The sequence below is a fragment of the Euprymna scolopes genome, chromosome 3 (assembly GCF_053919585.1).
Source record: "Euprymna scolopes isolate OS-2025 chromosome 3, ASM5391958v1, whole genome shotgun sequence".
NCBI lineage: Eukaryota > Metazoa > Mollusca > Cephalopoda > Sepiida > Sepiolidae > Euprymna > Euprymna scolopes.
In genome coordinates this window covers 81,171,414-81,188,319 of record NC_136484.1, presented here as the reverse complement: position 1 = coordinate 81,188,319, position 16,906 = coordinate 81,171,414, and the positions used below count along the sequence as shown (strand labels likewise).

Genomic DNA, 16,906 nt, shown 5'->3' with positions numbered 1-16,906 from the left:
TTTTGTATTGTTTATTTATTTTATTGTTTTTGCAATTTTTTTTTATCAATAAAAGTTAGGGGTTTTTTCCCCAGAAAAGGTGAATTTTTTACCATAAATTGTTAGGTGAAAGTTTGTTTTTTTTCCCCAGGAATTTTTTTTTAAAAGAAAGTTGGCAGTAAACATTTCTTTTTGAAAACAGAATTTTTATTATAAAAAGAAAAAAAAATGAATGTTTTATATGAACACTGTAAATAGTTAGGTGAAAGTAGAGAAAAGTTAGATTTTTTTTCAAGAGAATGTACGTTTTTTTTTTGTCAATAGATGTTAAGAAAATAAACAGAAAAAATACTCCCATCATTAATTAATTCTGCAAAAAAATAAATAAAATGTTGGTTTAGTGTTTCAACATTTGAACAACGCTCGGCTGAATCCGGTGATTGCCGGTCGAACCCTAAACTAATTGGAATCTGGTGCGGGGAGGGGGGTTAAATTCTGCATGAGTACCATTCTCTTTAATTTTGTCTTTTGTTCAATTTTTTCTGTGGGCTTTTAGCGCTACAAATCCTAGTACATCAACCCCCCTTATTGGAAACACTGAAAGAAAGGATGAAACTAAATTATTGCCAGTATGTTTGGGAGAGGTTCTATAGGTGTATCAGAAAGTGGCCATTAAAAATGATGATCAGAACCTTAATAATTCAACTTACTATTTTTTAAGCTTATAACTACTTGGAAATACAATTCAAACCCTAATTTTTTTTTCAATTAAAGGAGCAAAGACCAAATTTAAAAAAAAATAGCAGGTTTAATAGCAAATTATGCAATATTTGTTTCTTTAAAGAGGTTTTCTTTTAAAAAATATAAAGAAAATCAATATATTTTGACTTGCTCATAAAATATATGTATATTTGTATATATATATGCAAAAAATATCACTTACCAACTAAAAATATTATTAAATGGGTAGTTCCATTCTTCATTGTTAAGAATTTATCCATATTTATATTTTAAATTCCATGTATTTTTTAAATAAAAGGATTTTCTAAAGCGAGGGTCTTAGAAAATCGCATTTTTGTAACATGTTTTGCGCGAAGCGTTAAATAGCTGCTGCTGCTAAAATGAAATTTATGAAGTATGGTTTCATCCAAGGGCATAAATAATGCCTCTTTTTTTTATTGCGTTTGTTAACCAAAATTAGTATTTTTCATCCTCCGTAGTTAAAAAAGAAACGCACATTCACTCATAAGTTTTTCCCCTAGAACAAAAAATCTGCTTAATCAATTTAAAAAAAATTCTTTTAATGAAATACACAAGTTTTTGATTGATATATTTTAATACTTCTTCATCAACTAATTTTATTTTTTTTAATATCTAAAAAAAGAAAACTTTCAATGAGATAGAAAAATTTGCTGTCAGCGTCTGGTATTTACTTGACGACGTAAGCATAACATGAGCTTTCATTTAAAAAAAAAAAAATCAACGTGTCTTTAAAAAAAAAAAAAAAAAAAAAAGTTTTACACTTTGGACTTTGCAGGTAAATTTTAAAAAAACTATTCTTTTTTGTTTTAAATTGGAATATTTTCTTTATTGATCTTTTATCTTCAATTTGTGATATATAAAACTTTGACACATGAATTAATTATTAAAATTTTAATAAACATTTCAAAATGAGGTGTGAATTTGAAAAACAAAAAAAAAACGTTTGTCTAAAATATTATATTTGGTTCATTGGAAAGAGCATTAAAATTTCACATTGACCCTGAAAATATCGTAAAAATTGAATCAATAGAAAAATTTTGATAGATTTTTAAAGTTTAAAAATTGAAAAATATTTAACTCGTAAAATTCTATTGATTTTATTACGTAAATAAATGGCTGCATGAAGGCATGCCGGATTTTGTAAACATTTTGTAAACACTGTTTTCTAAAAAATAAAAAATAATATTTCTATTATTTTTTTCAATATTTTAAGCAGATTTGTCACTCAGCTAGCAGATTTGGTGTTTGTACACTTTAATATTGAAATTGGAGACACCATTTTTTTCACGCACTTGCTATCCAAATCTAGGGAAGACATCATTATAAGGCCGAACGATTGCTTCCGGAAAGGGAAAGAATAAATTTACCAAAATTTACATTTATTACTTTCGGAAATGATAAATTAAACTAAATAAATTTACCAAAATTAACATTTATTACTCCCTTAAACTAAAATTATCATTTATTACTTCCAGAAACTTGGTAAACCGATATTACTGGAGAAAATGAATCTTGACGATTCAAAATAATGTTTAAAATTATTTATTTGTTCGAAAAGAAAACCCCAAAAAACAAAACACACAAACGAAAAAATAAACAAACAAACAAAAAAACTAATAAATGTTTTGGTTTTGTTTTGGTTTTCAAATGGCGCTCGCCCAGGTTGAACTATTATGAATATATCATTTCAATTTTCTGTTTTTAATAAAAAATTTTTTAAAAAATTCTTCCATGAAAAACTTTCCCGTTCTCATTAATTAAATCGAAACATTTCCAATTAAACAATTACGGATATATGTTCTCTTTCACTTTCTTTATTTACTTTTAAAGCAACATTGGACTTTTATGAAATAGTTTTTTTTTTTTTCCTAACAAATAATTTTAAACATTTTTTTGAATCGTCAAGATTCATTTTCTCCAGTAATATCGGTTCACCAAGTTTCTGGAAGTAATAAACGATAATTTTAGTTTAATTTAACGTTTCCGCAAGTAATAAATGTTAATTTTGGTAAATTTATTCTTTCCCTTTCCGGAAACAATCGTTCGGCCATATAATGATGTCTCCCCTAGATTTGGATAGCAAGTGCGTGAAAAAAATGGTGTCTCCAATTTCGGCAATAAAGTGTAGAAGCACCCCAGATTTTTATGGGTCGCTATTTTTGCCATAAATTGTTAGGTGAAAGGGTTTTTTTTTTCAGGAAAACTTGCACTTTTTTTTTTTTTTAAAGAAAGTTGGTAGTAAACGTTTCTTTTGGAAAACAGAATTTAGCACTCCTTGGGCGTTGAGTTCCATGGCAACCAGCATAAAAAAACACGTGTTGCATCGCTCCCTTTCTGAAACAAGTGCACGTTCACGTAACACTTTTTTTTTTATTTACTGACGTTGTCGTAGTAACTAAACGATTTAAAAATAAACATTTATTTTGAAAAAAGTTTTACTCTTTATAAATATTAAAAGAAAAATTACTAAACATTTATGGTAATCGTGAAGAAAGAGAGAGCCTGTTTCCTCCGTTCGACTATAGGTGGCGTTACTGTCTGTCCACCCAGTTACGGAAGTACAAAATGTATATAATGCCACCTTTGAAATAAAAATAAATGTTTTTGTTATATTTTAATTTTAAACATGTTTCTTTTTTTTTTTGTGCAAACATATTTAAGTTTTATTTTTTTTGCAAACATATTTAAGTTTTATTTTTCCAAACATTTACGTTTTGATGCTTGTTTATTTTTAAACATTTACGTTTTTTTTTTGCAAGCATAAACTAAATGTTTTTGCTATATTTTTCTTTTAAACATATTTATGGGTACAACCGTTTTTCCGCGAGTATTTTTACGCTCTTATGATAATAATAAAAAAAATCAACGTTTTTTCTTTTATCTTTTTTATGGACCCCCCCTTTTTTTTCTTAATTTTTCTGCACTTATTTTACCTTTTCCGCAAATATATATATATATATATATATATATATATATATATATATATATATATATATATATATATATTTGAAAAAGGATATTGTAAAACCTGAATCTTACTTGAAACTACTATTAAAAAATAGCGCGGTACCAATAAGTGCATAAGCAAACTTTTCAAAAAGAAAAATATTTCAAAAATATTTAGTTTATGCTTGCAAAAAAAAAAAAAACGTAAATGTTTTAAAATAAACAAGCAACAACACGTAAATGTTTGGAAAAATAAAACTTAAATATGCTTGCAAAAACAAACAACAAAAAAACGTAAATATGTTTGAAAAAACAAAAAACAAAACTTAAATATGTTTGCACCCCCCACCCCAAAAAAATCAAACCATGTTTAAAATTAAAATATAACAAAAACATTTATTTTTATTTCAAGGGTGGCATTATATACATTTTGTGCTTCCGTAACTGGGTGGACAGACAGTAACGCCACCTATAGTCAAACGGAGGAAACAGGCTCTCTCTTTCTTCACGATTACCACATTTATTAATAATGCCTCACTTTTACAGACATTTTATCGACTTTATTTTTAATAGCATTTGCGGATGGGTATGCTGACATTTGTTTTTTTAATTTCTTTTTAAATGACTTTTATTTTAATAGCATTTGCGGATGGGTAAATAACGAAAAAAATAACTAAGCCATTTACTGACAATTTCTTGGTATCTTGACTTTGATAAAATTTATTTGTTAAAAATATTTGTAAAAGTGAGAATTATCAGTAAATGGTTTAGTTATTTTTTTTTCTTCGTTTTTTACCCATCCGCAAATGTTATTAAAAAAAAGAAAGTCGATAAAAAGTCATTTAAAAAGAAATTAAAACAAATGTCAGTATACCCATCCGCAAATGCTATTAAAAAAAAGACGATAAAAGTCGTCATTTAAGAAATTTAAAAACAAATGTCTGTAAAACTGAGGCATTATTAATAAATGTTTAGTAATTTTTCTTTTAATATTCATAAAGAGTAAAAATGGAATGGAAATTTAAATTTCGCTCCGTTTTAATCTTTTTTTTTTTTAATTGTACTTCTCCCAAACAAATATAATCAAGAAAATAACATTCAACAAGTGTACTTTATATATATAAAACACGAAATATTAAAAAAATATATATATTAACAAAAGAGAAATAATTCCATATTTAAACGAAAAAAGTCAATTTGGTATATAAAAGTTCCGTTTAGTGATGACACGCAGTGTGAAATAATTGTCCCCAAATAAAAAAAATGGCCCATCCGTACAAAGAAAACCAAATATTTATTATAGAAAAATTACGTATAATGTTATAATTACAAAGAGATATATAGAAACATGCATGCGTATCGTAAACATATTATACCAAAATGTGGAAGCCATCCGTCCAGTGGTTATTTAGACTATTAATTACGAACGAACCAAGAGTTACATTTTTATATATATATAGATGTATGTTTTTTTGAACAAGACTGCATAATCGAACTTAAGAAATGGCTTCTTTTTTTTTCCTAAGTTACCACTTATCAAGGCCCGGAGGCAACTCAGGGATAAAGGTTATTGTATGTACAGTAATCAATAAGATAATATCGTAGTAATTGCTAGTAATGGAGATCTAATAAAATGTCTTACTTAAGGGGGCAGTTCAACAGGAACTTGTTTATGTTGGACTTGAAGACATCCAAGTTGTAGTCAGGTGGGAAACAGGCAAACGGAAGAGAGTTCCACAGGCAAGCACTTCTAAGAAAGAAGCTTTGTTCATGGAATCTACGTTTTGATTTAGGCACAGATAAAGAGTGGGGAAAATTACTGATAGTGGTTTTAGCTAGACGGGTGTTTTTCGTGAAAGATTAGCGAGGGGGGACCAGAGATTGGAGCTAAGGCGAGCATTTCCCATGGAAATAACAATAAAACAACAACAGGTTTGCAACGTCCCTTCTGTGGTAGAGAGGTTGCAAGGAAGATAAAAGGGAATCTCCCACTAGACTACGAAGCCTATTTTGTACTCTGTCAAAGCAGGATAGGCTGTTTTTAGCAGCTCTTGCCCAGATATGGCAGCAGTACTCCATCCTTGAACGTACTTGGCTTTTATATAAAAAAATGGTGGGATATGTAGAAGGATCCCACCATTTTTCCAGCAACCTTGGCAACAGATTTGATGTACGTGTTCCATTTCAGATCAGGAGTAAAGGTCAATCCCAGAAGCTTGTCAAAACATGGAGCCTCCCCAACACGAGAGCCATTCATTTCAATTGATGCCAGATGGGGATCAGAGCATTGATGATGTAAAGATAGAAGCTTGGTTTTAGATGCATTAAAAGTAATCAGCCACATCTTCCCCCATTGTACCACGCGCTCAAGATCAGAGGAGAGAGAATCAGAGAGAACATCATCATTTATGGCCTTTGATGTGTTGCCATAGATGATTGTGTTATCAGCATAGATGTCAACGAATGATTTAAGTATGTGTTTTGGGAAATTATTGATGTAGATCAGGAAGAGAGTTGGCCCAGGATGGACCCTTAAGGGACAACAGCATTAATACTGTGGGCTTCAGATTTCTGCCCATCAACCGCTACTCTTATGAGCCTATCAGAGAGAAATGATTTAATAATTGAGAACACATTTCCAGTATATTTTGTAGCTGGAAATCTTGTGAAGTAGGCCTTAATTGCAATACCTTATCAAAGGCCTTTGATATGTCAAGAGCAATTACCCTAGCCTTTGTCGAGAGATTCACTAATCCTATGTGCTGTAGATCTAGCAGAACGAAAACCATATTGCATGTCACTAAGAAGGTTATTTCTGCTGAAGTGGTTGACTACTACTTTATTTAATATGGATTCCAGCAACTTACTCATGTGTTGTCTGTTATAGGAGGAAATACGGGGAGTTGGTAGCCTTGGTCACAGAGTAGAATTAGCTGCAAAGTTCTTGGCAAATAGTTTGGCTTCGTCTGATGCTGACGAGATGACCTCAGGTCCATTGATGATGGTTGGAATAGAATGCACGCTTCTGTTCAGGATCCTGTTTGCTAAGAAACTGGTGGAAACCAAGCCGCTGCTCAGCTACTTCGGATTTAATGGACTGAGCATATAGCTCTCTTGCATTTTTTACTACTCTTTTACAGTGGTTGTTGGCAGTCCTGAAAGCAGCTTTAGTTTCAGTACATCTATCACGTTGGTAGTTATGGAAAAAGTAATTTCTGTGCACGATAGTAACAGCACATTCTAGGGAGAACCATGCATGGCTGTTAGGTTTTTGTTGGAATTTTTTGGATGGTATGAGTCGGTCTATACCTACAATTAACCATTCAGCCAGGTCTGATACTATAGAGGAAACATCCTTTTTAAAGATGGAATGCAGAGGTAGAAGACTTTGTTGCATTTCATTTTTATCTTAACTGATACAACCGAGTGATCGGAAGATCCCAGAGGAGATAGAACGGAACATGAACATAGCTCAGAGGAGGTTATAAGAAAAGTATTTACATGCCCATCCTTTTTAAGGTAAATATAAAAATCCATTTCTTTTATTTCTCTTTTCTATACACAAAATTAAAAAAAGGCTTGTTTTTACATGCTCAAATTTTAAGATCCAAATGATTCTATTTTTATAATAATTTATAATAAAATATATATTTTTTTTGAACGGAATAAAAAATGAACCAAAAAGGACTTCCTATTATATAAAAAATAAGGGTGGGGGTTGCAATATTTTTGGCTTATAATGAGGGTATGGTTCCTCACAGTTGGGAAATTTTATTTATAAACACTGCTGCTAGGAACTGACGAATCAAATTAATTCACATTCTGCTACCAACCAATCAAAAACCAAAATTGCTCCATAAAAATTAAACCTTTTCTTTAGTAACCTTTTGCATATGTTTTCTTCGTGTCAACACGAGAAGAATCTTTTGCTCTTTGGCTACAAAATTCTGTACAAAACAACCGTCTACTGAGAACCAGTCATCTCCAGGACTTGTATAGAACAATAAACCATCGGAAACTTCTGAAACTAAACATGGCTTTCAATTGTTGTCTTTGTCTGTCCAAAATGAAAAAGTAAATTTGTTTTATCATCTTGTAAACGAACTTTGTAAAACTCCCTCAAAGTATTAGGTGTCCCCTTCGCCATCATCAATAATGTATCTTCCCTCTATCTGTGTTAACAAGAACTGTTGCATCATATTTTCTCAATTCCGTATTATAATATGATAAAAGATTTATCATCACAGTCGTCATCGTGATATAAACAGTATATAAATGTCATTATCATCTTCTGTTTTATGTTTCTCTGGTATGAACCCCGACTACACAACATCATTAGCCCAAATATAAGTTAGAATAGTAATAGGAATATACTGACCAAATTTTAGGTAAAATCTTGAACCCTAATTAGAGCTATGAAGAAAAATGTAATGTATTCAATATTTTGCATGGCACTATATATATATGATGATTGCAACGTCTTGTCAGACGAGTGCCACTCCCCCAGACACTTAAAGTCCATGAGCCCAAAAATGACTTCCATCGCCACAGGACCATTTTTATAGACAAATGCCTGAGGGAGTATCTATACACAGATGGTGTTACAGAGTCTTAGCTTTGTACGACAGCTAAGTCTCTCTCTCTGTTCAAAATGTCGAGATTCAGCAACAAGCAAGAGCAAGATAGCCAGCAACAAGTTAAACTGCAGACCAGCTTAATGCGGGTACTGGTCTCCCGCTTTATGGTTTTTTAAATCAGAGATTTGCTTCTCCTATAAAGGTTGCCTTCACCACGGCTTACGGGAGCCCTCTCCACTCCAGCACACACATACATACACACAAGCACACACGGTGCTAGTTGGCCGTTGACCCTGAAAAATGGTTCATTTTCCCTTTGAAAGGTCTTGTTTTTAATCCTTCAGGGAGACTAGCCGCCCTCCTCACCAAACAAGTCTGGTGGGGGAACCAGTTTAGTCGCCGGTGACCTGACCATAAGGCAGGTAGTACTGGGTTACATGGTAACAGTAGCATATGACATGACCTGACACACACACATATATATATATATATATATATATATACACATACACACTAGCCAACTTACCTGACATTGCCTAAGTGCAAAATTTACACAAACATAAATTTATTTTCATATAAATATTTGTGTGTGTGTGTGTGCGCGCGCCTTTATCAATTAATGTACCCATTACTGTCCTGGTGTCAAATATTCCTACAACATTTAGTTACAATAACATAACTCTTCACTTATTCAGGTATGTTAATAATAGAATATTCCCCGGAAAATATTTTTTTTATCAATACAATTGATTTCCTACTGTTGTAACAAAAATGAAAATAACAAATATATGAGTTCAGTTTTTACTTAAAGCACAATGATATTTTACCAAAAAAAAAAAGTAAAAACTAAATAAATAATAAAAAATAAATAAAAATAAAATAAACCTAACTAATTGCTCTCTTTCTCTCCACTGAATCTGTAAATAAAGCATAGTTTTATTTAAAAAAAATTCCATTATTTTGTTGTAAAAATTCCATTTTGTTTTTAAAACAACAAAATGTATATGACATAAAATAAATCAAAGATAATTTTTAGATTCAATTTAAATTAAATTTTTGCATTTTACTTAGTAAAGTTTATAAAAGTGCACTTTGAAAATTAGTAAATTTCAAATTAAATGCTGTACATTATTTTTAAAGTTTATATAAAAAAAACATTGTGTTTAACCAAGAAATGCTTTTTATAACTTGTAATAATTATAAGTAAATTTTATACTTACTAATTGAAGAATGGTTAAATGTTTCTTCCACCAAAGATACTTTTGGAATGTTGGTCCCAATGCTGCAATCCCATAATATGCATACATAGCAAAATGGATGAAAGCATTTATCATCGCATGGAATGTACCAAATCCACCTAAAATGTATAAGGATTTTTTTCTTTTGTAGATAATGAACTATTTGTACATGTTTAGAGAACATAATGTACAAAAATAATGACAGTAAATTCAGTATTATCAACAGCGTAGTAATTATTTTCAAAAGCAATTCTGAAAAACAGTTTATTTAAAAATATTTTAAGCTATCTTTATAAAATATTGAATTTGGAAATTATTTTCTTGAAGTTTACAAGTTGTTTTAAAGATTATTGAAGGAAAATAAACTCTTCTGGTTCTAACATAATTGTTTTTGTTACTTCTCTTTATTGCATGCTAACAGAGTCTGTTTCTCGGCTCTGCACGAGGAGTTAGGAAAGAATTTTAATTTAAGTTTTAAGGCAATTTTTAGTTTCATATTAGGCATAAGGAAAGTTTGGCACTCTAGCAGAATTAGACCTGAATCCTCTGGATTTTGCATTAATTATGGTTTGGGGTTGACCAGCAGTCACCGGATTAAGCCTAGCAAAGTAATAAACGCAGAGGAATTTCCAAACAAAGAAACCGAAAAAAAAACTATAAATACAATAAAGTAAAAATAAAATCTACTGTAAACTTACTATTTATTTTACATATTTATTTATTTTTTCAAAAAAAACTTGCACTTTGTATAGTTGATTTATTTTTATTACTTCTTTTTATTTAATTTTTTTTTTTTGCATTTTTTGGTATCTTTTTATGACAGTAGCCAGCATAGTATAAAGACCTCCCCATGTTAAGAATGGTTTTCGGAAAAATGCCCCCAACCTCAAATACCGTTCTTAACATGGGAAAAGAAGGGGTTTTAATTCTGTAAGTCGTGCTTAGCATGGGAATGTTGAGAGTGTTTACACTAACGCTTTGTACTGTCAAATATTGGGTAATTTTTATGAATTTTTTAATACCCAGTGTAGTATAAACACCTGATCCTCCCCATCTTAAGAAGGGCCTGAAAGCTGAAACATGGGGAGTGTTTATTCTGAAAAAGGTTTTTAACAAGTGGATGTCGGGGGTGTTTATACCACAGTGGATACTGTTGTAAAAAGATACCCAATCTTTTAATAAACAAAATTTTTTTTTTCAATACAAGATGAATATTTTTTGGTACTTATGCATTTATGTTAACGTACTGAATTAACAATATAATAATTTAGAAAGATATAATAAACATGAGTAGTGTAAGGTGTTTTGTAATTATAGTGTACAATTAATACAATTTAATAAAAGAGATATTGTAAAATTGAATTTAAGTTAAGAAGACTACGTTACACAATAACGCATAATAAGTACATAAACACCTTGTATTAATAATTTATTCACCAAATGTTTAATTGTAAGTGCAGTATATTTTAATGAAAATTTTTTAAAAATTTGTTTATTTAACAGAAATTGGCAGTGATAAACAAATAGGAAGAGAGTGGGAGAGAGTGAGAGAGAGGTGGATGCAAGTAATGACGGGAGTGAGTGAAGGAAGAAGCAGTTTTACGTAGCTTTGTATACGTTTAGTCTCAAATTTTCATGCTGAATAAATATAATGTCAAAAGCAATACCTTAATATAGCATCAATTAAGTGCCGAAATGTAAAAGTAATGTGCATAATTTAGAAAAAGAAATAAAGAAAAAAACGAATTATTTGTAAATAAATGGCTGCATGTTTTGTAAGTGTCAAACTCTTCATTGATAAACAAATAAAGAGAGAGTGAGAGAGAGGGGAACGAGTAATGCTGGGAGTGAGTGAATGATGAAGCAGTTTTACGTAGTTTTGTATACGCTTAGTCTGGAATTTCCGCGGCTAAATAAATATAATGGCAAAAGCAATTACTTAATATAGTAGTGGGAAAGTCTCGAAATGCAAAGGTAATGTAGATGATTCAGAAAAAAAGTAGAAACGAATGGATATGTAAATAAATGGCGGCATGTTTAAAAGTGTCGAACTGTTTGTTTATTGTAAATATCAGAATACGAGAATGTCTATGTCGCAGCCAATCAGCGGTGCCGGATTTCAGGAAGGGAGAAATTATTATCTAAAAATAAGAAAATGTAAAGGTTATGGTAAGTGTATGAGTCGAATAACCAGTTAAGAGCGGTGAAAACCCAGCAGAGTAGGAATATGTAGAGATGGTGCTGGTGTCTAGTGGAAGTGGTGGGAGCACAGAATAGGTAGAGAGAAAAATAGGAACTACTTCCTCTAAAGATGGTCAGATAGTGATCGTGTCACTCCTCAGAAATAACATAAAATTTTAATGTAACACCTAAATGTATATATAATATCATTCTAAAGTTACATAATATGGTGGCTAATAGGCTAGACTTAATAAATGTGCATGTAACCTATGGTATTTTGGTCCAGAGGGGAATTTCTGCAAACAAAATATTATTTAATTGGAATTCATTATTGAGATGAGTATTATTTATTAATTTATTTATTGCGGACTATTATTCTCATCTTTCTTAGTTGTTGTTTCACGTTTCGGCCAACTATTCCTCTGGCCTTCGTCAGGTGGTAACCGTGACGGGATAGGAACTCAGAATCTTCTAACTGCATTCTCAGTAATTATTGCCATCCATAGCTGTTATCGTCTATATTTGTATTTGGGGCCCATGGCGCAGTGGATAGATGTTGAATCACTACGGTTCCAGGTGAGAATTGTCTGAAGATAGCAGTTTCAATCCTACCCAAAGTCAGCCAGAGGCCTACTTGGCCAAAAACGTGGTGAAACGACAACAACTATGGATGGCAGTAATTGCTGAGAATGCAGTTAGGAGATTTGGAGTTCCTATTCCGTCGTGGTTACCACCTGACGACGGCCAGAGGAATAGTTGGCCGAAATGTCGTGAAACAACTAAGAAAGATGAGAATAATAGTCTGCAATAAAATAAATAAAAATCATGTATAGGATTTAACCGATTGGAAAATCTATTGCAAATAAAAAATGTTTTAGTGGGAGTAACATTCTACTCAAACTTTATATGAAATATATTGGCTAAGATATATCTCATAGGATAAGCAAATCTCTCAACAAAGGCTTCCTTTCTAGGGCAATTGCGCTTGACATATCAAAGGCCTTTGGTAGGGTATGGTAAGGCCTATGTCACAAGATTTCCAGCTATACCATAGCTGGAAATATTTACTCAATTATTAAATCATTTCTCTCTGATAGGCTCATAAGATTATTGGTTGATGGGCAGAAATCGGAAGCTCACAGTAATAATGCTAGAATACCTCAAGGATCCATCCTGATCTACATTAATGATCTTCCAAATCACATCCTTAGGTCATTTGTAGACATTTATGCTGACAACACTACCATCTATAGCAACACATCAAAGGCCGTAAATGACCAAGTTCTCTCTGATTCTCTCTCCTCTGATCTTGAGCGCGTGGTACAATGGGGGAAGATGTGGCTGATTACTTTTAATGCATCTAAAACCAAGCTTCTATCGTTACATCATCAATGCTCTGATCCATATCTGGCATCAATTGAAATGGCCCTTGTTTTGGAGAGGCTTCATGTTTTGACAAGCTTTTGGGATTGACCTTTACTCCTGACCTGAAATGGACCATGTACATCAAGTCTGTTGCCAAGGTTGCTGGAAAAATAGCGGGATCCTTCTACCGCTCATGTACATATCTCACTGCTGATGCAATACTCTAACTATATAAAAGTAAAGTATGTCCAAGGATGGAGTACTGTTGCAACATCTGGGCAGGAGCTGCTAGAAGAAGCTTATCCTGCCTTGACAAAGTTCAAAATAGACTTCGTAGCTTAGTGGGGGATGTCCTTTTCTCTTCCCTGCAACCTTTTTCTCACAGAAGAGACATTGCAAGTCTGTCTTTGTTTTATCATTATTTTCATGGCAAGTGCTCAATTGAGCTCCAATCTATGGTCCCCCTCCACCAAACTTTCATGAAAAACACTTGTCTAGCTGAAACCACTGTCAAAAATTTTCCCCACTCTTTATCTGTGCCTAAACCTAAATGTAGATTCCATGAACAAAACTTCTTTTTTAGAACTGCATACCTGTAGAACTCTCTTCTGTTAGCCTGTTTTCCATCAGACTACAATTTGGTTGTCTTCAAGTCCAACATAAACAAATTTTTGATGAACAGTCCCTTTAAGTAATCCAATTTACAAAAACTCCCCACTACTAACGATTATTATGATAATATACTATTGACTACTGTACACTCAATAACCCTTATTGTCGAGTCGCCTTTGGCCTTGATAAGTGGTGACCCCTATGTAAAAAAAAAAAAAAAAAAATTACTGCGTTTTTTCACTACCCACTATGCACACTACCATTTCACTTAAAATGATGCTATTTCTGGAAGATAACTCAGCAGCTTTTCCAAATAACTAGTGGGGGTGCTGTCATTGCCTGGGTGTTTGGCGGTGCGGAAAAATAAAGTTTTGGTAGGCAGGTAGGCTTGAACCCAAAGAATTGAGGTGAAGACGGAAAAGAAAGTGAAAGAAAACGTGATATCTTACCGCGAGGCTAAGAGGGCAGAGAAGTGAGAATGGTTGAAATTAAAAAGTTAAGTGAATGAGTTCACACAAGTGTATAAATTTAACATTAGGCCATAGGGGAATGAAATCACGCACTTAACTTTAGCTGCAAGCCAGTTTTTGTATATTTATTTGTTTCCCCATGATGTTGGGGAAAACCAGCCCCCATAAAAAGGGGTGTGTCCAAATGAATAGCAATTGTATGATATGACGGGTTTTCCTCACATTGATCAAAGCCTATTGCTTTTCTGGATGTCCAGTGGAAGAGTGCCAGCGAACCATATTTTCTTTGATTATTTTCGTTATTTATATGAAAAACACAAAGAAATATGCAAGAAGACAGAATAGCGGGAATTTTATAAAATAAAAGTTGCTCAAATAAAAGATAGACGCAACGTGCGTTCACAAATTAAAGATATTATAATCTAGGAAGTATATAAAAAGTTGTAAGAATGGTACCCCCCTCCGAAAAAAGCCTTTGCTGGACATACAAAAAAACGCACACACAAACACACATTTTCGCTTTTATATAATAGATTACATAAATACATTGACGTAGGTAGTGATGAGGCAACCATAAAATTCCACATTACTCTAGCCACCTACACTACATTGTCTAGCCACCGACACTATAATTGCCAGAGAAATGATGTCATTTCCAGAAGATGATTCTGCAGGTATTCTAAATTTTTGGAAACTTGACTTCCAGGAAAATTGCTTTATGACGCTACTTCTTCCACCTTCACTCTCTCCAAAAAAAAAAAAAAGGTTTGGTAATCTCTGGAGACTATATAACAAATAAGAACCAAAAATAATTCTTTATTGTACATAATTTTTGGAATATGACATCTTTGTTCTGTGTCAAGTACGTAACAGTGTACGTGATGTCTGGAATATTATAAATAAGCAACAAAAATAAATTGATCAATGTATGTGATTTTTGGAAGATGACATTTTTATTAAACATTAAATTGATCAATTTATATGATTTTTAGATGATCATTAATAAGCACTAAACATTAATTGATCAATGCACGTTATTTTTTGAATATGACAAATAAGCACCAAAATCCAATTGATCATTGTACATGACTTTTGGAATATGATATCTTTGTTCCACATTGAGTTCGTTAATGGATCCATTTATGTGATTTTTGGAATATAATAAATTCCAACAATTGATCGATTTACGTGATTTTTGGTATATGATAAAATGGCTAAGATCACAATGTAGTATCTGTTCTCAACATTCCAGTAACTTCATCTCTCCCCTCCCTAAAAAAAAGAGCTTTTGCAATCATTTTCATGAACACAGTACGGACTAATATCACATTTTAACTAATACTAAACAAAAGAGTGAGTGTAATGCTTGGGAAAATTGTCTTGTGACAACAAAACGGACACTACTCTCACCCACCCCAGCCCACCTCTAAAAAAGATGGTTTGGTAATCCCTGGAAACTACCAGAGCACTTTTAAAAGCAACATAATCGTGCTAATTTCCTCCTCCCTTCACCATCAGCGAAGAGAAATAACGTCACTTCCGGACGATGACTCTGCAGCTTTTTTTCGAATTTTTACATAAATACATAAAAAAATTAATTGATCATGATATATGGTTTTCGGAATATGATATCTTTGTTCTGTGTTGAGTTCACCTGAGTATTCTACCTTCAAATTTCTTGGCCTAACATTTGCGGGCAATATGAACTGGAACAAATACATAGAGGACATTGCAAAGGCTGCTGCAAAGAAGGTGGGTTCCTTCTATCGAGCTAAAAGACTACCCACACCTGAGAGTATCCTGTACCTTTACAAGGCCCCCATTCGCCCGTGCATGGAGTATTATTGCCACATCTGGGCTGATGCATCTACTACTAGTCTCTCCCTCTTAGATAAAGTCCAAAAAAGAGTTATCAATCTAATCGGCCCAACTTTATTAACTAAGCTCCAGCCCCTGTCTCATCGTCACAATGTTACATCACTGTGCCTGTTTTACAAATATTTTAATGGAATGTGTTCTGATGAACTTGTTTCACTTGTACCCCCTCGACATACACACTTAGCAATAAGATCTCACCCTTTCACTGTTGTTGTCCCTAAATACTAGAAAGCTTTCTATTCTAATAGTTTCTTCCCTCGAACAGCTAGACTTTGGAATTCCCTTCCTGCTGCCTGCTTCCCTGGCTGTACTGATATGCAGAAGTTTAAATGTAACATAAACAAATATCTTGTTAATCTTTCCTAGACATAGCCCCAAATAATAGCCCCTTACATCCAAGTGGCAATATGCTTTGTAAAGGGTGAACATGAGTAAAACAAAAAAACATAATCGTGCTTATTTCTCTCTCCCCATGACCACACTGATTTTAAGAGAAATGGTGTCACTTCCACAAGATTGCTCAGCAGTTTTTTTTCTTCAAATTTATACATAAATACATTAAAAAAATTAATTGATCATTGTACATGATTTTGGAATATGACATCTTGGTTTTGTGTCGAATTCACAATGATTAATTGGTCAATTTACATTATTTTTGGAACATGATATCCATGTTCTGTGTCGAGTATAAAGATGTTTTTAAATGTATTTTTTTACACAAGTTAATTCCAGGGAGGAAACTACTCTATATTACGGTTACTTGGTCTTTTGGCTAAGATCAAAGTGTAATATCTATCTCAACATTAAAGCAGCCCCCCCCCCCAACAAGAAAGTGTTTTGGCAATCACTGCCATGAACACAGTACAGACAAATATCACATTTAAACAAAAACTAGACA

At 32.5% G+C, this 16,906-nt stretch overlaps 1 protein-coding gene across 5 annotated transcripts in view; it reads right to left on the bottom strand.

Moving 5' to 3' along the window:
- Nucleotides 1–16,906, bottom strand: part of LOC145256502 (very long chain fatty acid elongase AAEL008004-like) — a 462,810-nt gene that overhangs the window by 87,921 nt on the left and 357,983 nt on the right. For all 5 annotated transcript variants that reach the window (XM_080115480.1, XM_080115499.1, XM_080115471.1 and 2 more), the window contains one exon: nt 9,485–9,621. In XM_080115480.1, coding sequence (XP_079971606.1) covers nt 9,485–9,621 — 137 coding nt within the window. The remainder of the gene's footprint in view (nt 1–9,484; nt 9,622–16,906) is intronic.